The sequence below is a fragment of the Microcaecilia unicolor genome, chromosome 13 (genome assembly GCF_901765095.1).
Source record: "Microcaecilia unicolor chromosome 13, aMicUni1.1, whole genome shotgun sequence".
Classification (NCBI taxonomy): Eukaryota; Metazoa; Chordata; class Amphibia; order Gymnophiona; family Siphonopidae; genus Microcaecilia; species Microcaecilia unicolor.
Window position 1 is genome coordinate 30,434,406 of NC_044043.1, and position 23,933 is coordinate 30,458,338.

The 23,933-nt window shown below is 42.6% G+C and overlaps 1 protein-coding gene across 3 annotated transcripts in view; it reads right to left on the reverse strand.

Annotated features, from left to right (window-relative positions):
• Window positions 1-23,933, reverse strand: part of CRCP (CGRP receptor component) — a 69,183-nt gene that overhangs the window by 31,636 nt on the left and 13,614 nt on the right. For all 3 annotated transcript variants that reach the window (XM_030222382.1, XM_030222381.1, XM_030222380.1), the window contains exon 4: window positions 22,680-22,774. In XM_030222382.1, the coding sequence (XP_030078242.1) occupies window positions 22,680-22,774 (95 nt within the window). The remainder of the gene's footprint in view (window positions 1-22,679; window positions 22,775-23,933) is intronic.

The window sequence follows — 23,933 nt, forward strand, 5'->3', positions numbered from 1 at the left end:
TTGGAAGAGGTGAGTCTTTAGATTTGCTCCGAGTTTTAAATGAGATGGTTCTGAACTATGATGTACATTTGTGATATGCATAGTGAGCTGTTTTTCATATTTCAAAATTCAATAAAAACTTATTGTAAAAAAAAATGGTTCTGAACATAATGGTATTGGAAGGACAGGGCTATGGCACAACACACTTTCATTTATAATTAGCTTTTGCCATAATTGCTCACCTAGCCCAGATGTTACGTGACAGTCCTTGGACAGAGGACGCAGTTTCCAGCTCCATCCCTCAGGGGTTAAGAACACTACCTCCACAGCATTCCCCAGCCCTGAAGGAAACAGAAGCCAGGCCCAGGGACTACAATCTGGGTTTTCTACTTCAAAGTGTTGAATAATTCATTAATGCCAAAGACGCATGCTAGCAGAGTCTACCCCAGCCAAAAAACAGTTCTATGCCTTTATGGAAAGCTTGTTTAAAACTGAGGGATGCTAAACAGGCAATCTTTAGAACACAGAACAAAACTTGTATCCCAAAAAACTGCTTTTATTATGGCTTAGGGTTGAAGACCTCCTACAGTAACAAGCATTAAGTCACTCCAAATATCCTCTGGTGACTTTGGATGCTTCATGAAGGAAGAAGAAATACCACACTCTCTTTCAGAATTCACTAGGCCATAATCACGTGCTTAAAGTCGCTATGCCCACATTAGCCCTCTCCTTAAGTCACTTCACTGGCTCCCTATCCGTTTCCGTATTCAATTCAAACTTCTCCTATTGACCTTATAAGTGCATTCACTCTGCCGCTCCCCAATACCTCTCCACCCTTGTCTCCCCCTATGACCCCCTCGAGTGCTCCATTCTGTTGATAAATCTCTCTTGTCCGTCCCTTTCTCCTCTACTGCTAATTCAAGACTCCGTTCCTTTTATCTCGCTGCACCTCACGCCTGGAATAGACTTCCCGAGCCTTTACGTCTAGCCCCATCTTTGGCCATTTTCAAGTCCAAACTCAAAACCCACCTCTTTACCACTGCTTTTGACTCCTAACTTACTTGCCCTGTCCTTTATCCTCACCTCTTTATTCCCTTACCCTTAATTGTTCTGTACTCTAGATTGAAAGCTCTTTGAGCAGGGATTCTCTTTGTGTATGGTGTACAGTGCTGCGTATGCCTTGTAGCGCTATAGAAATGATAAATAGTAGATCTGGACATAAGTCACAGGCCTTTTTTCGCCAGATGCCATTCCAGACACTGACTGCTTCTTAAATCTGTTGGCTAAGCAGTCTCTAATGTCCGAAGAGAAGTCAACTCTCTTCACCCTTTGATAGAGACTAAGATCAAAGTTTTAGACCTTCTCATAGTACTGAAACTGTTCTCACCATCCTCCTAGCTAAATTTCGATGAGAACTTAGCTTTGGTAATAAAATATTAATACTCTAATTTGATATGTCCAGTGCTTTTGACACTGTTGATCATAATATCCTTCTAAACACCCTTGACCATTACGTAATCAGTGGAGCTGTGTTAAAATGGTTCTCAGGCTTCGTAAGGTCTAGATCTTACCAAGTGAAACAATCAGGTACAATTTCATCAGCATGGTCCCCTATTTGTGGAGTGCCCCAGGGCTCCCCATTGTCCCCCATCCTATTTAACATCATGTTGATTCTATTAAGCAATTTACTGGAGAAAAATAGTCTCCCAACATTCATTTATGCAGACGATGTTACCATCTATATTCCATTCACTAAAGAAATAAATTAAATTACTCATATCATCAGATTAGGTATCTCTCTAATGGAATATTGGGCATCCAATTTCAAATTAAAACTCAACAACAGTAAAACTAAACTCTTAATAGTTACCAACCCTCATCACACTATAAATCTTTGTGCATGTTAAACATTAGAGATGCCCATAGAAATATATGGGCATCTCTAGCGTGTGCCTATTTTTAGCGTGACCTAAAAACGCTAGCGCGCCTTTGCAAAAGGACTCCATAGTTACTTATAGGAACCAGTAGATCTCCAAGTCAGAGGAAAGGAAATTTGGGATTTTTGTTTTGTTGTAAAATATAGGATGGATTCAGAAAGAGACACACATAGGGAAGAGAGCAAATTAGAACTTGTGAAACAATCCAAAACAGAAATTTGAAAATATATACAATCAATATATCTTAGCTTCAGGCTTGCACTGTTTTACAGGATTTCTACCTCTCCAGGAAGCAGCCCCTCCCTTAAAGGCAGACTCTTACTCAACATATTTTTTCATGGAATTCCAATAGAGACAGAAACAGTAACCAAATTAAATTAAGACTGGGAGAAGCACAGAGATTTGAAGGGAAAACCAGAAAGAGTCAACTGAGGTGTACAGCTTTTATACCAGGAATGAAACTGGGCAGACCAGGTAAAAGCCTGGCTGTTCTTCCAAGCCTTTAATACACATGGCAACTGACTATCCAGCATCTGGATTAACTTCCCACACACCTTGTAAGAAGACCAGTTCCACATACCTTATAGTGAACTGTACATATAATTTCCCTTCAATTTAGCCATCCATCTGTTCATCTCAACAACGTTGACCTACCCAGCTTTCAATGTGCCTATGGGGCTCATTTTCAAAGCACTTAGCCTTACAAAGTTCCATAGATTACAATGTAAATTTGTAAGCCTAAGTGCTTTGAAAATATGCCTCTATATGTCTCAACTGCAGTTGCCTCTTCGGCTGCCTATTAAGATATTTCATTCTGACACTGGAAGCATCATAGTCACAATGCGTTTATTCAGTGCATCATTTGTACAGTGCTGACATTGTATTTATATCTGTGTTATTCAAATGCTCCTCTATACTGCCTATTATTTGTACCCTGACATCATATTTCTATTCTCTGATTGTTCAACTGTGCAGTTTTAATGCATATATTTCTTACAATTTATCATGTTGTTCCTATTACTAGGATTCAATTTGTCTGTCTCCAAAGTTTAACTTGTTTATTGTAATTATGTTTTATATTAGGTTATTATATTACTATTGTTATACTATTATCAAAACTGTAAGTTTATGTCAAGTTATACCTGCTGGGTGAATCTGATCATAAAGGAGGTTAATAAATCCTGATCCTAACTGTTATATTCCTTATCTATCCTCACATTTTTGTCTTACGTCTTTTTCAGTCACCAACAGCATGATATCATTCTAACTGTACTGCTTCTTGCATTCCCTTTAGTCTGCTTGATGACTTAAAAGAGAAACATGAAATTTCTTTTGCCCTTCAGTATAATGAACTGAATATTAAAGCTTACTCTATGACTTTGGGATGATTTTCATTTAAGAGCAGTAGCCAAGCACTTAGCGGGAGATGCAGTACAACTGTGTATTTGGTAGATTTAAGCTGCTGATCTCTGCCACGTAACGATACATCTTCCCTACTCCCCCCCCCCCCCTTTCAATTTTCTAAATGGCTAAAGGCCTTGGATAGTGCTTAGACAGATGTTTTGAATTACAATAAACATCCAAGATGCATCTGTAATTAAATCACTTAATTTAGGAGTAAGACAAGAGAACATTTCAAAGGCAATATGGCCAGCTGAAAGCTCTTGTGTTTTGGCTTTTACCACATACATCAACTGCATTCTGATTTTTAATTCCAAGAGTAATTTCCTGCTCCCCACCAAGTGCGCTCTCTCTGTCTTTCTGCTGAAGGGAAATAATGTTTAAAGTAGAATTGATATGGAGAGCGTATAGAAGGGAGCATTAACTTCTCTGCTCTCAGGGTTTCTGAAGTAGACAGAGCATCTCTTGATTCATGGGGTGGGGGGGGGGGGGGGTGTGCAGGGCTCTTCAATCCAGTGCATCACTACAGTGTCCCCTCTGCCAGCAATGTGATTTATTAGACTGGTGCTGCCTCTTCTGTGAAGAACTGTCTGTCTTCATTTCCTGCCTTTGCTGGGCTTAGTTCAGGGATATTGAGGTGTCAAAACTTTCTATTCAGTCCGTTTCAGATCCTGCATGTGAACAGCAGCAGACAAGAAAGGGGTGTCTGTGTATGAGTAGGAGTGGGGTACAGTACTTATTTCTATCATATGACTTTGGTTTTCAGAGATATTTGACACGACTGTGATTGTTTTGGAAACTAAGCAAAGTTTCAGGCTCTCTTTAAATGTCACAGGAGAGCCCAATTTGACGTCTGACCCCCTCCACTCCTAATTAAAACCAGTAAGAGAAGCATGTAGAGGAATCAGGGCAAGAGGAAACTAGCAAAGATTGGTGGAAGAGATCAGCCATAGGCAATGCCACTAAACTGCATGCCAATAATACAAAACAATAAAGATATGTGAACAAGCTGTAAAGTACATGTTAAAAGTATGACGGGCATGTGGACTTCTGGTGGAGCCATGAGCCTGGGTGGACACTGCTTAGCGCTGCTCCTCTTCCTCCCTTCTTAAAGTCTGCTTACATCTCTGCAATTTTGGTGTTTTGATGACAGTATTGGTTCACTATTTCCCACTTACCCTTTTGGCACTTTTTAAGAGCCCCCCCCCCTTGCCCGTGAAAGCGCTGCAGAAAGATCGTACTTTGGGCTGACCCTCAGAGACCAAGATGGTGACAAATTCTGATCTACCTAGTCCCTCCGTGAGCTCCGAGTGAACAGTGGAGATCATCTCCGAGGTCAAGGCAGCTGCAAACAAAATGTTGGATAGCCTGGGCCCGAAAGGTGGATGATAAGCAGAGGCAGACTAGTGAGGTGGAGGACAAACTACATAGTGCCAAGACTAAACAATGAGCCCTGGAAAAGCAGGTGCTCACTTTATTTAAGAAAAATGGAAGATCCGGAAATAGGTCTCAGCGCAACAATTTGCGCTTGCTTGGAGTTCCGGAGTGTATAGCAGAAGGAGAACTACAATTCCTGGAAAGTTGGATATCGCGTACGTAGCAGACTGGGACACAACAAGGCCCGTTTAGACTCTGAGTGGCCTCACCACGTGGGTACTAGAGGTCCGGAGAGATCGAGGCCTCAAGTAGTGATCATGAAGGTCCTTAATTTTGCTCATAAGGTGGAGGTCTTGCAAGCGCTGAGGGTGGGCAAATCCCTGCTTTTGGGTAACGTTCGGATTCTTTGTTTTCAGGACTATTCAGTTGTGGTGGTGGTACACCGCAGAGAATTTAGCCCAGTCTCCTCACCTTTGTTTAAACCTCAGATTAAATTTGCCCTGCTTTATCCAGCCCGCCTATGGGTGGTCCATGAGGGTCGCACTATATTCTACAACTCTCTGAAGGAGGCTCAGTCTTTTTTGGACACTGTGGTCAATAGGGATTTGGACCAGCCGAACCCTGAGGATGCGGATTGTTTACAAGAGACCCATCTCACTGATCTTGAACATCAAAAAATTAAAGCGAGGTTGAGTGGGGGAGGTGGTGCACTCATCAGGAACTTCCCCTAGTGCTGGGGTAGCTATATTGATTAGTAAACTTGTCTCTACCCAAACCCTTAGAGATGCAGACGGAAGATTTGTGTTGCTCCATATGACCATCCAGAATAACACAGTAACATAGTAGGTGACGGCAGAAAAAGACCTGTACTGTCCATCCAGTCTGCTCAAGATAAAATCATATGCGCTACTTTATATGTATACCTGACCTTGATTTGTAACCACCTTTTTCAGGGCACAGACTGTAGAAGTCTGCCCAGCACTAGCCCCGCCTCACAACCACCGGTGCTGCCACCCAATCTCTGCTATATAGCTTTGATGCGTCCAAAATATTTGGCAGCATTCCCAGATCTCCCATTAAGGTGCATTCTGTTTTGAATGAAATCTACTAAAAATAATGTAAGTTGGAAACCCATGTCTTAGGGCTTTAAAAAAAAAAAAGAAAAAGAAAAGGGGGGGGGGGGGGGGGGTTGGTTAAATCTATTACTGGCAAACCTCCTAAAGATGTCGCAAGTCAGAAGACATAGGACCAATAAGGTTTAATGACAGGAGATGCATGACATCAAAAAAGCCAAAGCAGCTCCCATCTTAGTACTACATACACATCATCAAATCATGGCACATATTTTTCCTCTAATTGGAGTGTACTGACACGGTTATATACAGTGGGGGAAATAAGTATTTGATCCCTTGCTGATTTTGTAAGTTTGCCCACTGACAAAGACATGAGCAGCCCATAATTGAAGGGTAGGTTATTGGTAACAGTGAGAGATAGCACATCACAAATTAAATCCGGAAAATCACATTGTGGAAAGTATATGAATTTATTTGCATTCTGCAGAGGGAAATAAGTATTTGATCCCTCTGGCAAACAAGACCTAATACTTGGTGGCAAAACCCTTGTTGGCAAGCACAGCGGTCAGACGTCTTCTGTAGTTGATGATGAGGTTTGCACACATGTCAGGAGGAATTTTGGTCCACTCCTCTTTGCAGATCATCTCTAAATCATTAAGAGTTCTGGGCTGTCGCTTGGCAACTCGCAGCTTCAGCTCCCTCCATAAGTTTTCAATGGGATTAAGGTCTGGTGACTGGCTAGGCCACTCCATGACCCTAATGTGCTTCTTCCTGAGCCACTCCTTTGTTGCCTTGGCTTATATTTTGGGTCATTGTCGTGCTGGAAGACCCAGCCACGACCCATTTTTAAGGCCCTGGCGGAGGGAAGGAGGTTGTCACTCAGAATTGTACGGTACATGGCCCCATCCATTCTCCCATTGATGCGGTGAAGTAGTCCTGTGCCCTTAGCAGAGAAACACCCCCAAAACATAACATTTCCGCCTCCATGCTTGACAGTGGGGACGGTGTTCTTTGGGTCATAGGCAGCATTTCTCTTCCTCCAAACACGGCGAGTTGAGTTCATGCCAAAGAGCTCAATTTTTGTCTCATCTGACCACAGCACCTTCTCCCAATCACTCTCGGCATCATCCAGGTGTTCACTGGCAAACTTCAGACGGGCCGTCACATGTGCCTTCCGGAGCAGGGGGACCTTGCGGGCACTGCAGGATTGCAATCCGTTATGTCGTAATGTGTTACCAATGGTTTTCGTGGTGACAGTGGTCCCAGCTGCCTTGAGATCATTGACAAGTTCCCCCCTTGTAGTTGTAGGCTGATTTCTAACCTTCCTCATGATCAAGGATACCCCACGAGGTGAGATTTTGCGTGGAGCCCCAGATCTTTGTCGATTGACAGTCATTTTGTACTTCTTCCATTTTCTTACTATGGCACCAACAGTTGTCTCCTTCTCGCCCAGCGTCTTACTGATGGTTTTGTAGCCCATTCCAGCCTTGTGCAGGTGTATGATCTTGTCCCTGACATCCTTAGACAGCTCCTTGCTCTTGGCCATTTTGTAGAGGTTAGAGTCTGACTGATTCACTGAGTCTGTGGACAGGTGTCTTTCATACAGGTGACCATTGCCGACAGCTGTCTGTCATGCAGGTAACGAGTTGATTTGGAGCATCTACCTGGTCTGTAGGGGCCAGATCTCTTACTGGTTGGTGGGGGATCAAATACTTATTTCCCTCTGCAGAATGCAAATAAATTCATATACTTTCCACAATGTGATTTTCCGGATTTAATTTGTGATGTGCTATCTCTCACTGTTACCAATAACCTACCCTTCAATTATGGGCTGCTCATGTCTTTGTCAGTGGGCAAACTTACAAAATCAGCAAGGGATCAAATACTTATTTCCCCCACTGTATGTGAAACCATTCCAGTGTAATGTTTTAAAAATCAGCACAAAGGTCTTAAATGAAACTCAAGCTGATGTCAGAAGCCAATGGAGACCTTAAAAAGGTAGAATGGATAGGATGAAAAGGCGCAAGAGCAGAAATGACGTGCCACATAATTTTGACAACACTGTGCACAATGCATAGATTTCAGTGGAAACCCCAGGAAAAGCCAATAATTTAGCCTAAAGAAAACCAGTGCTTGGGTCACCTCAAGAGAGACAACCATCTGATGGAGATATTGAAAAAAGGAATTAAATACTTGTACTCATATTTGACTACATTTATGCTGTGTCAGCAGGACCTTGCACAAATTTGGCAGACTCACACACAGGTTGCAGGTAAAAGTCAAACATACTTTATATACACCAAAAAGGCTGTAGTCAACTCTGTTACTTCACAGACTTAGTCCTTTTAAGTAGAGTCTCTCTTTTTCTCTCACTAGAGTCCCGGTCAATACTCTTCATAAGGGCTGGCTCCTAACCAGGCCCAAACTCTCTGAAAACTAAGAAGGCCACCTCAGTTCCCTTCTGGACATCAAATTTATACACTTTAGGAATACTCTGCAAAGTTCTTGCCTATCTTTGACAGTCTGTTGTCCATGTACCATTAACTCCTGGAGGCTGATTTGACTGCTTATAGTTTCTCACCCCAGAGAAACACTTGGCTCTGGCTACTTCTCTTCCTTGGCATTCCCCTCAGGTACTGTAGCCTCAGTTGCCACTCCCTTAGAGACCTCGACTTGGGGCCTCTCTGATCTGCTCTATCTCAGGAGCTTGTTCTCTTCAATGTGTATGCCCCCAAAGTCTTTAGTCTGGATTTTTACCAGCAACATATAAAGCTTGGTAGCCCTTATTTGCATCTCCCGTTCATGGTGGTGGGTGATTTTAATGCTTTGTTAGACCCCTCTCTGGATAAGTCAGGGGAGACTACTTTAAGTACATAAGTACATAAGTAATGCCCTACTGGGAAAAGACCAAGGGTCCATCGAGCCCAGCATCCTGTCCACGACAGCGGCCAATCCAGGCCAAGGGCACCTGGCAAGCTTCCCAAACGTACAAACATTCTATACATGTTATTCCTGGAATTTTGGAGTTTTCCAAGTCCGTTTAGTAGCGGTTTATGGACTTGTCCTTTAGGAAACCATCCAACTCCTTTTTAAACTCTGCTAAGCTAACCGCCTTCACCACTTTCTCCGGCAACGAATTCCAGAGTTTAATTACACGTTGGGTGAAGAAAAATTTTCTCCGATTTGTTTTAAATTTACTACACTGTAGTTTCATCGCATGCCCCCTAGTCCTAGTATTTTTGGAAAGCGTGAACAGACGCTTCACATCCACCTGTTCCACTCCACTCATTATTTTATATACCTCTATCATGTCTCCCCTCAGCCGTCTCTTCTCCAAGCTGTATAGCCCTAGCCTCCTTAGTCTTTCTTCATAGGGAAGTCGTCCCATCCCCGCTATCATTTTAGTCGCCCTTCGCTGCACCTTTTCCAATTCTACTATATCTTTCTTGAGATGCGGCGACCAGAATTGAACACAATACTCAAGGTGCGGTCGCACCATGGAGCGATACAACGGCATTATAACATCCTCACACCTGTTTTCCATACCTTTCCTGATAATACCCAACATTCTATTCGCTTTCTTAGCCGCAGCAGCACATTGAGCAGAAGGTTTCATTGTGTTATCGACGACGACACCCAGATCCCTTTCTTGGTCCGTAACTCCTAACGTGGAACCTTGCATGACGTAGCTATAATTGATTTATGGGCGATTAGGGGACTTAAAGAGTTTGTACTGTGTTGGATTTAGTTAATCCATAGTGCATTTTGTATCCCTTGGATAAGGATTTCACCAATGTAGCCCATGCACATCCGGTCACGTCATGTTTGTAACCTCTACTACCTTCTCTTCTATTCAGGAGGCGACTATTGGTCTTCCAACTTTATTAGATCATGCTACGATATAGCTGGATGTGCGTGGGAGCATGGGTGACCGGGGGGGGGGGGGGGGGGGATTCTTGGCGGTTTCCAACTTATCTTTATGGTCATTTTCAATATAAGCGTTTTATAGTTCAGAAATGGAAACAATATGTGGAGGATAATGCCCAGCATATCTTGGATTCCATATTAATTTTGAGAAGCCGCGAAAACAGTGCTAAGGGGGGGAAACAATTGCATATGTAGTTGCCAAACGTTAAGTGCTATGCCAGGGAACTGTTGTATTTGGAGAAGCAGGTGGATAGATGTAAGAGGCTTTGAATTTCTTTTCCTACTCCTGTTAATAGAGATAACTTGCAGGCGGTTTGGGTGGCTTTGGTACATAAGACAATGGTGAAATTACAATTATATTATCAAAACAGGTTGAATAGATATGGAAATCATACTGGAAGGCTTTTAGAGCACTTGGTACATTCCTGGATGGGGTCTAGGTTTTCTAGAGGCATCATCCATGGGGTCACACTGTAACTGATAGCGCTCAACTGGACTCTATATTTGCTACGTATTTTGAAAGGTTTTTATCAGCAACAGAGTGTAGATTCTGAAGCTCTACATGCATATTTTTCTTCCTTGGTCCTTCCCCAGGTTCAGTATCCAGCCCTGGAGTTGTTGCATGCACTTACCTCAGCGCAGGAGATTCTTTTGGCTATTAAACAGGTCCCATTGGCAAAGGCATCTGGCCCTGATGGCATAAGTGCCTTATTTTATAAACTGCTGCAGAACATGTCCCCTTGCCTTTAGATGCCTATTATGATGAGATTTGTCAAAATCATTCCTTTCTAGTACATGCCAATTGTTCTGTTATAATGGTACTGCTCAAACCTGGCTGGGATCCTTTACAGTTGAATTCATACCGTCCAATATCGTTACTTAATTTTGAATTGAAGCTTGTGGCCAAGATTTTGGGAACCAGATTGGCTGGCTTGTTGCCAGACTTGATTCATGGAAATCAGGTGGGTTTTGTGCGCAACAGGCAGGCTGTTTGGCGGTGGCCTTGGGTCATTGTGCCACTAGAAAATAAAAATTCCTGCATTACTGATCAGTTTGTACGCCCAAAACGTCTTTGACTGTGTCAACTGGGATTGTTTGTTTTTTTTAGTATTGGAAAAATATGGGATTGGGGGGGGGGGGGGGGGACACTTTGCAGATGATAACAATTTTATACACTAGTCCACTGTCAGCAGTTTTTCTAAACAACACTTTATCTAATTTCTTTCTATTGGCTAGGAGTATGCAGCAGGGGTGCCCTCTATCCTGTTTGTCCTTGCCTTGGAGCTCCTGTTAATAGCGATCCGGGCAGATTTGGAGGTTCAGGGTTTGCAGGTGGGTCAGGAATGTATAAAACGTATGATGATATGCTTTTTGTTCTGACTCAGCCAAGGTAGTCGTTGCTCCACCCTCCATTTAGGGAAATCTCACAGGTGGGTTTCTGGGTTGGTGCTCAATTTGAATAAATCTGAAACACTGCCATTGGGAGGTTATTCCTATGATGATTGGTCTTCAACATTTGCTCTTAAGCAGATAGATAACAAAATAAAATATTTGGGGGTATATATTACTAAGAATGTTGGCGATGTGTATACTGAAAATGGTGGAGGGGCATAATCGAATGCGAACGCCCATCTCCATGGGCGTCTATCTCCGAGAACGGGTACGTGAAGGGGCGGGACAGATCGTATTTTCGGAAAAAAATGGGCGTCCATCTTTTGTTTCGATAATACGGTTTGTGCCGGGCAAATGCATCAGATTTGTGCGGACTTGAGCTGGGTGGTTTCGTTTTTCAGCGATAATGGAAACTGAAGGCGCCCAGCTCAAAAACGAACAAATCCAAGGCATTGGGTCTTGGGAGGGGCCAGGATTCGTAGTGCACTGGTCCCCCTCACATGCCAGGACACCAACCGGGCACCCTAGGGGGCACTTGTAACAATTAAAAAAAAAAGTAAAATACCTCCCAAGTCCATAGCTCCCTTCCCTTGGGTGCTGAGCCCCCCAAATCCCCCTAAAACCCACTGCCCACAACTCTACACCATTACCATAGCCCTTATGGCTGAAGGGGGGCAGTTTGGAGCGCTCCCATTTACCACCACAAGTGTAACAGGTAGGAGGGGATGAGCCTGGGTCCACCTGGCCGACATCCACTGCACCCACTAACAACTGCTCCAGGACTTGCATACTGCTGTGATGGAGCTGGGTATGACATTTGAGGCTGGCATACAGGCTGGAAAAAAAGTTTTTAAAGTTTGGGGGGGGGGGGGGGTTGGTGGGAGGGGGTTAGTAACCACTGGGGGAGTCAGGGGTGGTCATCCCCGATTCCCTCCGGTGGTCATCTGGTCATTTAGGGCACTTTTTTGGGACTTGTTCGTGAAAAAAAAGGGTAAAAAAAAAGTGACCCAAATTCGCGCTAAAAATGCCTTTCTTTTTTCGACTATTGACCGAGGGCGCCCATCTCTCTTCGGCCGATAAACACACCCCAGTCCCACCTTCACCACGACTCCGACACGCCCCCGTCAACTCTACCCATTTCTGCGACAGATTGCAGTTGAAAACGCCCAAAATCGGCTTTCGATTATACCGATTTGGGCGCCCACGGGAGAAAGACGCCCATCTCCCGATTTGGGTCGAAATATGGGCGTCTTTCTCTTTCGAAAATAAGGTTGATAGTGTGCTACTCAAGAAATCATTTGATGTTTTACAATTTTAATCATCATTACCTTTGACTTTACAGGGTCAGACTGCACTCTATAAAATGGTCCTTTTTCTACGATGGCTATGTTTTATAAACTTTTCCTATGTATTTGACAAATAGAAACATAGAAACATGACAGCAGATAAAGGCCATATGACCCACCCAGTCTGCCCATCCTCTGTAACCCTCAATTCTTCCTGTTCCTAAGCAATCCCACATGCTTATCCCATGCCTTTTTAAATTCTGGAACAGTCCTAGACTCCACCACCTCCACCACCCTTTCTGTGAAATAATACTTCCTTAGGTTACTCCTAAGCCTATTCCCTCTTAGCTTTGTCATATGCCCCCTCATTCCAGAGCTCTCCTTCATTTGAAAAAGGCTCTCTTCCTGTACATAAATGCCCTTGAGATATTTAAACGTTTCTATCATGTCTCCTCTCTCCCTCCTCTCTTCCATCATATACATGTTGAGGTTCATAAGCCTGTCCCTATAGTTTTTGCATTCAAGACCGCTTACTAATTTCGTAGCCACCCTCTGGACCGACTCCATCCTGTTTATATCTTTCCATAGGTGCGGTCTCCAGAACTGCACGCAGTACTCCAAATGAGGCCTCACCAGAGACTTATACAACGGCACTATCACCTCCTTTTTCCTGCTGGTCTTGCCTCTCTTTATGCACCCAAGCATCCTTCTGGCTTTGGCCGTCGCTTTTTCTACCTGTTTGAAAGCTTTAAGGTTATCAGACACAATCACCCCCAAGTCCCGCTCTTCCTTCACACACTGAAGCACTACACCCCCTATACTGTACCGTTCCCTTGTATTTTTGCGACCCAAGTGCATGACCCTGCATTTTTTGGGATTAAACAGAAGTACCAGTGCACTACAAATGCTGGCCCCTCCCATGGCCAAGTGCCTTGGATTTGAGATGGCCGGTTCCAGTTTCCATTATCGCTGAAAAACAAAGTCGGTCATCTCAAACCCAGCAATCTATGGCATTTGGCCGGCCCCAACCGTATTATCGAAACAAAAGATGGCCAGCCATCTTTTTCGATAATACAGTTCCGGACAGCTCTTTGCGGCGCCGCCAAAATACATGGCTGGCCATCTATTTGGCTGGCGCCGTTCGATTATGCCCCTCCACGTTTCATGGCTTTTGGTGATGTCATTAAGTTTCTGGTATAAGTTTCCTTTTGCTGGGGCAAACACATAGGATTCTGGAAATCCAGAGAAAGTCGGGGAGAAACCCAACAAAAAAACCTTCAACTTTGGGGCTCCAGTTGTTTCAGAGCACCTTAGCTCAACTGAATATACCCCAATTCTGCACTGAGAGATGGGGAAGCTGAGACTCTTCCTTGAACTTGGGTTCTGTCCAGTCACATCTGACTTTTGAAATTCCTTTTGGAGAAGTAGGCAGCAAGTGTTAGAGTTACCCTAAAATAAGGCACTCACTCTTGGACATGCCTGGCTTCAAACGATGTGCATATATGAAGGTATATAGCTCAACAGACATCACCAAATTCCTGTTTTCTTGCAGCTCAGCAATCATTTCTGATCAATAGTGGGAACTCTTCAAAGCCCGACAATAAATTTATATTGGGTTCTTCTCTAATTTTCAAAGGTTCACTGCAGGATGTTTTTTTGGCATACCCACACCTTCTGGGTAATGATACACTTCACATCCATAAACAATCATCTTCTTTAAACAGCTGCAGCAGATGTGAACGAGTGGTAAAACATCTATGCAGACAGACATTCTAAAAGCAACATCTGTTTATAAACTGTGTGCAACTGGAAGACAAGGACATAAGAATATAAGAATCGCTATACTGGGTCAGAACAAAGGTTCATCTAACCCAGTATCCTGGGTTGTTGTTTTTTTTAAATAGTGGCTACTCTAGGTCACAAGTATTTGGCAAAATCCCCAAAAGTAGCAAAATTTCATGCTACTTACACCCAGAGATAATCAGTTCTTTCCTCTGGTCTACCTTAACAGATTTACAGTCTTCACATCCAGGAATTTGTTCCAGAGCTTAATTATACTACTACTACTACTTAACATTTCTAGAGCGCTACTAGGGTTACGCAGCGCTGTACAATTTAACAAAGAGAGACAGTCCCTGCTCAAAGAGCTTACAATCTAATAGACAAGTGAACGGTCGGTCCGATAGGGGCAGTCAAATTGGGGCAGTCTGGATTCACTGAACGGTAAGGGTTAGGTGCCGAACGCAGCATTGAAGAGGTGGGCTTTAAGCAAAGGGAGGGGGCTTGGCGTAAGGGCTCAGGAAGGTTGTTCCAAGCATAGGGTGAGGCGAGGCAGAATGAGCGGAGCCTGGAGTTGGCGGTGGTGGAGAAGGGTACTGAGATTTGTTCTCCTATGCTGATATCACCTTATCATTTGCAGTGGCACAAAATATCCAAGAAACTATAGAATTGATGTCTAGAGTGTTCAATAGAATTTCTCAGTAGATGCTTATGAATGACTTGAAAATTAACCCTAGTAAAACGAATACCTTATGAGTGGCAAGAAAGGATACAGTGATACCATGTTCTTCAATAAGGTTAGCATCTGCTGAGATTCCTTTTCAAACTAGTATTAAAATTCTAGGAGTAATTTTAGACTCTACTCTGAGTATGGAGACACATATAAATGAAATAGTTCAGAAAGCTTTTTTTTTTTAAACTTGAGCAGTTTGGAAAGCTTTAAAAATGACTTGTAATCATTTCCTGCACCACAGTTTTATTTTTGTTACATTTGTACCCTGCGCTTTCCCACTCATGGCAGGCTCAATGCGGCTTACATGGGGCAATGGAGGGTTAAGTGACTTGCCCAGAGTCACAAGGAGCTGCCTGTGCCTGAAGTGGGAATCAAACTCAGTTCCCCAGGACCAAAGTCCACCACCCTAACCACTAGGCCACTCCTCCACTGTTGCTACTATTTGAGATTCTACATGGAATGTTGCTATTCCATGTAGAAGTCGGCCCTTGCAGATCACCAATGTGGCCGCGCAGGCTTCTGCTTCTGAGTCTGACGTCCTGCACGTATGTGCAGGACGTCAGACTCACAGAAACAGAAGCCTGCGCAGCCTTCTACATGGAATGTTGCTAGTGGAATAGCAACATTCCATCTAGAATCTCCAATAGTAGCAACATTCCATGTAGAATCTCCAATAGTAGCAACATTCCATGTAGAATCTCCAATAGTAGCAACATTCCATGTAGAATCTCCAATAGTATCTATTTTATTTTTGTTACATTTGTACCCTGCGCTTTCCCACTCATGGCAGGCTCAATGCGGCTTACATGGGGCAATGGAGGGTTAAGTGACTTGCCCAGAGTCACAAGGAGCTGCCTGTGCCTGAAGTGGGAATCGAACTCAGTTCCTCAGGACCAAAGTCCACCACCCTAACCACTAGGCCACTCCTCCACTCAAATGAGAAATATCCAAAAATGGTTTTATTCTACGAAGTAGCTTAAGCTTTTAAAAACCATTTCTGGATATTTCTCATTTGAGAACTGTGGTGCAGGAAATGATTACAAGCCATTTAAATTGTTGTAACTTTGTTCTATTGGGCCTGACTCTCGAATTCGACATTTACAGCATGTGCAAAACGCGGTGGCTAAACTTATTTTGGGGGGGGGGGGGGGGGGAGTGCAGATGAACATGCCACCCCACGTTTGATTAAAATTACACTGGCTGCTGGTCCAGGAGAAAATTCAATTTAGGTATTAATGTTTGTTTTCAAATTTTTGTATGGATTAACTCCCGACTACCTCCATAATATGGTCTCTCTTTACTCAGCAACTAGAACAATTCGTTCAATTCAGGAAGTGAGGTTGAATATACCCCCAGTTTCAGTGTGTCGAAAGGCTGTTACTAGGCATAGATCTTTAGTATGAAGAGGTCCGGAGCTATGGAACAAATTACCAAAAGATATCCCACATATTACCTGTTATTCTGTATTTAGGAGGGCAATTAAGGCTTGTTTGTCCAATATTTGAAGAACCCTTGCGTATGGCACAAGGAGTATTTGTGTTATATGTAAGTTAATGTAACACAATGGAATGTGTACTATTTTTATTTTTATTGTTTTCCGTGCCTACAGCCTATTTAGGTAAAGCGGAATACATTAGATTAAATATACTACTATGTAACTTCATGGAGTATCCCCTAGTCTTTGTACTTTTTGAAGAAGTAAACAATTCACATTTTCTCATTCCACTCCACAAGATTTTGTAAACATCTATCATATCTCCACTCAGCCACCTTTTCCAAGCTGAAAAGCCCTAATCTCTTTAGCCTTTCCACTCTGTTAATTATTTTAGTCACCTTTCTCTCTACTTTTTGTAATCCCCCTGCGTGAGATGTAGCGACCAGAAATGTACACAACACTCCAGGTACAGTTGCATCATAGGAACATGACAGTAGATAAGGGCCAAATGGCCCATCCAGTCTGCCCATCCTCGGTAACCACTAACTCTTCCTTTCCCTAAGAGATCCCACGCGCCCGTCCCATGCTTCTTAACGTCATACACAGTCCATAACATAACGTAACACAGGCACTTATATACTGCTATAACCATAAAGTTACATTACCAAAGAGGCCTGGACAATAAAAATACCAAAGTAAGAATATGCAATAATAATTAATTCCTTACAACACACTTCTTAAATAACTAGGTCTTAAGATTCCTATGGAAAACCTGGTAAGAATAAGCATTATGATATTCTCTGTTTCATTCTCTATTCCCTTCCTAATAATTACTATCACTCTGTTTGCCTTTTGTTTTTTTGCCACAACACACTGCGCAGAAGATGTCAACGTATTGTCCAATATGATACCTAGATCTTTTCCCTGGGCAGTAACTCTTAATGTGGAAACTAGCATCATGTAGCTATAATCCAGGCTATTCTTCCCACTTATACTTGAAAAGAAAAGAAGGCAAAAAGCAGAGATGGTCAAGGGGATAAGGATGTCACTGGGGCCTACTTAGGTTAATAGTTTATTGATGACTTGACACGGCTGTGTTTCGGCATCTGTCTGCGTCAGAGGTTCCAGCATAAAAATATTAACACATTAAATAAATACATTTAAATCAATAATTCGAAATGGATACATATAAATTATTGCAAAGAGCAAAAAAACATAATCCGTCCGAAAACAAATCGGCGAAATCCGAAACCGACGAAAATCGAGGCAATTATTTCCATATGAATCAATGTAAATCCAATTAATTTGTTCTAGACACTCCAAAATACCAAAAACACATTTTATAGAGAACATAGTGTTTAATACTAAAAATAAGAAATTAATATAAAATGAATGTAAAAGACTAATGTAAAGAATAAATGAACATTTAACATGGAATTGTTTGGCTAGACGCGCGGAGTGATGCTCACACGAGCAGGAGACTGCGTGGGTCACCCTTTGTTCTCGCAAAATTAGCAGCGAAGTCACGTGGGCGCGCCGACGAAATCAGAGGCAACCGACAAAATCCCAGACAAATTTTTCGTGGAAAAAAATCAATGAAAACCGAAACCGAAGATAACCGAAGTCAATGAAAACCGAGGTATTACTGTATATATATATATATATATATATATTTACATACACACACAAGCATAATCTTCAGTATTTAATGCTCCCATCCTGCCCTTGAGCAAGATCTAACCATGAGATGTTCCCCAATTCTAAGAGTGCCACTCTGGGAATGACATCCTGACTGAATAATAAGTATAATTCCTTATCCCTGGGTTCAGCTCATGCCAGACATCCACCACACCCAAACAATCCATGAATCTTTGCAGTTTAGCTGTTTCTTCTCCTCTCTCGCAGTGCCCCCCCCCCCCGAATTATCAAACTCCAAGAACATTGTAATGTTAAAGTCCCCTCCAATTATCAAATCACCCCTTCCCCAACTGTCGAATTTGCTCCTCTAGCTCTCCAAAATATCCTTCCTGTGGGCTGTTTGGGACATACACAGAAGTAATTTGATTGAAGTTCTGGGTCTGATAATCTTTGATCCGTATACATCTTAGTTATTGAAGATTTGTAGTTGACAGTATATTGTGTTTATTATATGTTTTTATGCAGATGCTTTAGCTATCTTTTTTCAATCTAGAGTTCAGAAAATAAGGCAGAATTTTTATATGGGACCAGAGTCATATTTAAATTTCAGTCCAGGTGTTTATAACATGCTAGCTACTTGACTAATTTTTTTCAATACTTGGGAGTACAAATTTGAAATAATATTCAGTACCAAGTTCGGTCTATTCAATTTTATTTATTGTTTAGAAAACAACTGAAAGCTCTTCCATTCTTCGATACTCATCTTGTTTGATATTATATAATGTTTTGTAATTCCATCTAAATGAAATGTTTCTTATCTTGTAAACCGCAATGAATCCTATTGGAGATATGGCAGAAAATATACCATGAATAGAATAGAATATATATTCTGTTAACTGCTGAGAACTTTTTGGATTAAGCTGTATAGAAATTTTTAAATAAATAAATACTTCCATTCCCCAAACCACCTGAGCCATGATGTCATCTGCCCCTCCCTCCTAGGGCCCTCACTACCATCCTCACTCCCAGATGTAAGTCCCCACTGATAACCAATCTCACTCCCCCCCACCTTCTTTTGCCTTTCTCAATTAGCTGCAAGGTAAATGTGAGGACATTTCTAATGTCATAGCAAGCGTTCATGTCTCCTACAAAAAAACACTACCCCTGTATTAAGAGGGTAGGGTTAAATGGCCATTTTTCTCAGTGTAGGAAGGAGAATAATGGCGTGCCACAGGGATCTGTACTGGGACTGGTTCTATTTAATCTAATATAATAAAACGCACCGTGAACGTTCTGAAGACAACGTTCTGTGAAGCCGGAAGCTTGAAGCCCTGAAGCCTGAAGCCTTGAAGCCATCTGACGTCACTCCCAGGCTGAGGCTGAAGGGTTCGTGGATTCGTGGTGTGAAGCCTTCAAGCCAGCCAGCCGTCTCTGCCCCGCCCTCGCGACAAAACAAACAAATCCGGAAGCGAAACGTCAGGGAAGGAGGCGGCGCTCCCGACGTCTAGCCTTCCCTTCGCTGTGTTCCGCCTTCTTTTTAAGGCGGAACACAGCGAAGGGAAGGCTAGACGTCGGGAGCGCCGCCTCCTTCCCTGACGCTTCGTTGCCGGAACCACGGAGGTAAATTGAAAAAGAAGAAAAAAAAAAACAAAACGATGCATGGATGCGAAGGGGGGGGGGGGAGAAGAGGGCGGGCCAGGCTGGGACATGGGAGAGAGAGTAGCATGGATGCGATGGGGGGGGGGGGCATGGAAGGGCGAGAGGGGACTTGCTGGAAAAGGATGAATGGAGGCGGCAGGGGACAGAGGAGCATGGATGGGTATGGATTGGGAGGGCAGGGCACAGGGAGAGAGGGGAATTACTGGAAATGGATGAAGGGAGGGGGCAGGGGACAGAGGAGCATGGATGGGCATGGATTGGGAGGGCAGGACTCAGGGAGAGAGGGAAATTGCTGGATAGGGAAAAATGGAGGGGCCAGGTGACAGATGAGCATGGATGGGCATGGATTGGAAGGGCAGGACTCAGGGAGAGGGGAATTGCTGGATAGGGATGAATGGAGGGGACAGATGGGCATGGATGGATATGGATTGCAGAGCAGGCCTCAGGCAGAGAGGGGAAATGCTGGATAGGGAAAAATGGAGGGGCCAGGTGACAGAGGAGCATGGATGGGCATGGATTGGAAGGGCAGGACTCAGGGAGAGGGGAATTGCTGGATAGGGATGAATGGAGGGGACAGATGGGCATGGATGGATATGGATTGCAGAGCAGGCCTCAGGCAGAGAGGGGAAATGCTGGATAGGGAAAAATGGAGGGGCCAGGTGACAGAGGAGCATGGATTGGAAGGGCAGGACTCAGGGAGAGGGGAATTGCTGGATAGGGATGAATGGAGGGGACAGATGGGCATGGATGGATATGCATTGCAGAGCAGGCCTCAGGCAGAGAGGGGAAATGCTGGATAGGGAAAAATGGAGGGGCCAGGTGACAGAGGAGCATGGATGGGCATGGATTGGAAGGGCAGGACTCAGGGAGAGGGGAATTGCTGGATAGGGATGAATGGAGGGGACAGATGGGCATGGATGGATATGGATTGCAGAGCAGGCCTCAGGCAGAGAGGGGAAATGCTGGATAGGGAAAAATGGAGGGGCCAGGTGACAGAGGAGCATGGATGGGCATGGATTGGAAGGGCAGGACTCAGGGAGAGGGGAATTGCTGGATAGGGATGAATGGAGGGGACAGATGGGCATGGATGGATATGGATTGCAGAGCAGGCCTCAGGCAGAGAGGGGAAATGCTGGATAGGGAAAAATGGAGGGGCCAGGTGACAGAGGAGCGTGGATGGGCATGGATTGGGAGGGCAGGGCTCAGGGACAGAGGGGAATTGCTGGAAAAGGATGAATGGAGGGGGCAGGGGACAGATGGCCACTTTCACTCTGACTCTCAAACACTCACTCTCACATACACTCTCCCAAACATACACACTCAGAGGAAAACCTTGCTAGCGCCCGTTTCATTTGTGTCAGAAACGGGCCTTTTTTACTAGTATATTTATAAATGATCTGGAAATTGGAATGACAAATGAGGTGATTAAATCTGCAGATGACACAAAACTATTCAAAGTTGTTAAAACATGTGGACTGTGAAAAACTACAGGAAGACCTTAGGAAATTGGAAGAGTGGGCATCCAAATGGCAGATGAAATTTAATATGGACAAATGCAAAATGATACACATTGGGAAGAATAATCCAAATCATAGTTACTTGATGCTAGGATTCACCTTAGGAGTTAGCGCCCAAGAAAAAGATTTAAGTGTCATCATAGACAATACTCTGAAATCTTCTGACCAGTATGCAGCAGTCACCAAAAAAAGCAAAGAGGAAGCTAGGAATTATTAGGCAAGGTATTTATTTATTTGTGACATTTATATCCCACATTATCCCAAACAAGTTTGAGTTCAATGTGGCTTACAATAAACAGTATAGTATACATAACAAAGAATAAGAAAGTAATTTGTTGTAAGAATCCAATTTTACAATACAGTATCTTAAACACACTGGGATAGCTATGGATGTTTAACATTTAGATAAATCTATTATGAATGAGAAATTGTACATGAAGAAAAGAGAAAGTTAATGGTAAATAGAGTGAACCAATTCAGGTAATAATTGTTTGAGATATGGTTGTTCTTTGTGAGGGTTTGTTTGAATAGGAACAATTTGAGGATTTTGCAGAATCTAGTATATTTCTGGATATTTCTAATTTTGGGTGGTAAGGAGTTCCACCATTTGGTTCCTAGGTAAGTGAAGTCTGCAAAGTGGACAGTTTTGTAGTTCACTTTTTTGCAATTTGGGAGGTGTAGTCTGAGATAGTTTCTTGTCTCATATTTAGTGTTTCTTTGAGGTAAGTTTATTAATGGTACCATATAGTCTGGAGCTGTGCCATTTAGAATTTGAAAGATAAAAGGTTCATAATTAGAAGGTAATTCTCGCTTTGATGGGAAGCCAGTGTAATTTGATTAATAAAGGGGAGATATATAAAATCTCTCGTTTTGAAAGTATGAACCTGGCTGTAGTGTTTTAAGCTGTTTGGAGTTTTTTCAACAGGTACTCCTTACAGCCAGCATATATGGCATTACAATCGAACTGGGATCATGTCTGAATGTTTCTGATGAGAAATAGGGTCTGATCCTTTTTAGTTTCCAAAGAGACCTAAAAGATTTTGTGATTACTGAGGAAACTTGAGTATTAAATGTTAAATGTTTGTCTATAATTATACCTAGAATTTTCAGATTATTGTCAATGGGGAATGAAGTGTTGTCAATTGAGAAACTGTTGTAGTCGTTTTGGTCAAATATTTATTTAGCTTTAGTTTGGATTCTGAGGCCCAGGTTTTCATCAGATTTAAGCCAAGTTTTGCCTTTTGTAAGATGTCTAACGTTCTTTTTGAAGGTTTTATATATGATAACATATATGAATGTTTTGAATTCTGCTATTCCTATTCTGTTGCCTAGTGGGATGGAAAATAAGATAAAGAATATTATAATGCCTCTGTATCACTCCGTGGTGCAACCTCACTTTGAGTACTGCATTCAATTCTGGTCTCTGTATCTCAAAGAGATATAGCAGAATTAGAAACGTTTCAAAGAAGGGCAACCAAAACGATATGGCCTTCACCAACATTAATCTCATTGTGATCACTTCTATTTGAAAATACAGATCACTTACTTGGTGAGCTTATGGGCTTTCATCGCAGTTAAAAAATCTCTCAGTACCTCTGGATTCTGGTGCTGGCATGGCGTTTTTGACAAATATTTTAAGGTCTGCAAATAAGGAATAAAACAATTTATTACACTTTCAAGAGGACAAAGTCAAAGAAACAAACAAGACAAACTAGCCGGGAAATTTTTATGTCAAGATTGCGAATGTCAGTTTTCAGCTCTGCTACCTCCCTAGTTTGGAAGATTAAAAAAGCAAAAGGTCAATTTTTTTAGTCTCATGTATTAATCCAATGGTCTCTAATGTTTCTCAAACCTCACACTAACACTATTTGCTTTTGTCTCTCCTACAATGTAAACGCACTGAACACTGGAAAGGGGATATTAGCGGTACACAAGAATTGATTTGAATTGAATTGAATCCCAATTACTCTGAAAACATGCTGGAGAAAAGGACAAAACATGTGGATAAAGGTGAGCCGGTTGATATTGTGTATCTGGATTTTCAAAAGGCATTTGACAAAGTACCTCATGAAAGACTCCTGTGGAATCAGTGAGTCATGGGTCAAGACGTAGTGTCCTATTGTGGATTAAAAACTAGTTAAAAGAAAGAAAACAGAGAGTTGGGTTAAATGGTCAATATTCTCAATGGAGAAGGGTAGTGGGATTCATAGCTGGGATCACTTATGAACCTCAATATATATACACTGGAAGAGAGGCTGCAGAGAGGGGATATGATAGACATGTTTAAATAACTTGGTGGCTTTAATGTACAGGAGGTAAGCCTTTTCCAAATGAAGGAAAACTGTGGAATGAGAGGGCATAGGATAAAATTAAGAAGAAACAGGCTTTGGAAAAATCTAAGAAAATACTCTTTCATAGAAAAGGTGGTGGATGCATGGAATGGCCTCCCAGTGGAGGTCGTGAAGACGAGGACTGTGTCACAATTTAAGAAAGTGTGGGACAGGCATGTTGGATCCCTTATGAAAAGGAGGTGTTAGTGGTTACTGTGGATGGGCAGACTGGATGGGCCATTTGGCCTTTATCTGCCGTCATGTTTCTGTTTCAAGGAGGACATATACCCATTTGTAGGGCATGGTCTGGAGGAGCCGACTAAGGAATGCATGTTTGTTTTCATGTTGTTTCCTGTTTCACTCTGTTTACTGTACCAAGTTTGTTTCTTTGGTTATATAATGAAAATTGCATATATATATACACACACACATATATACATATATATATATATATATATACAGTGAACTCC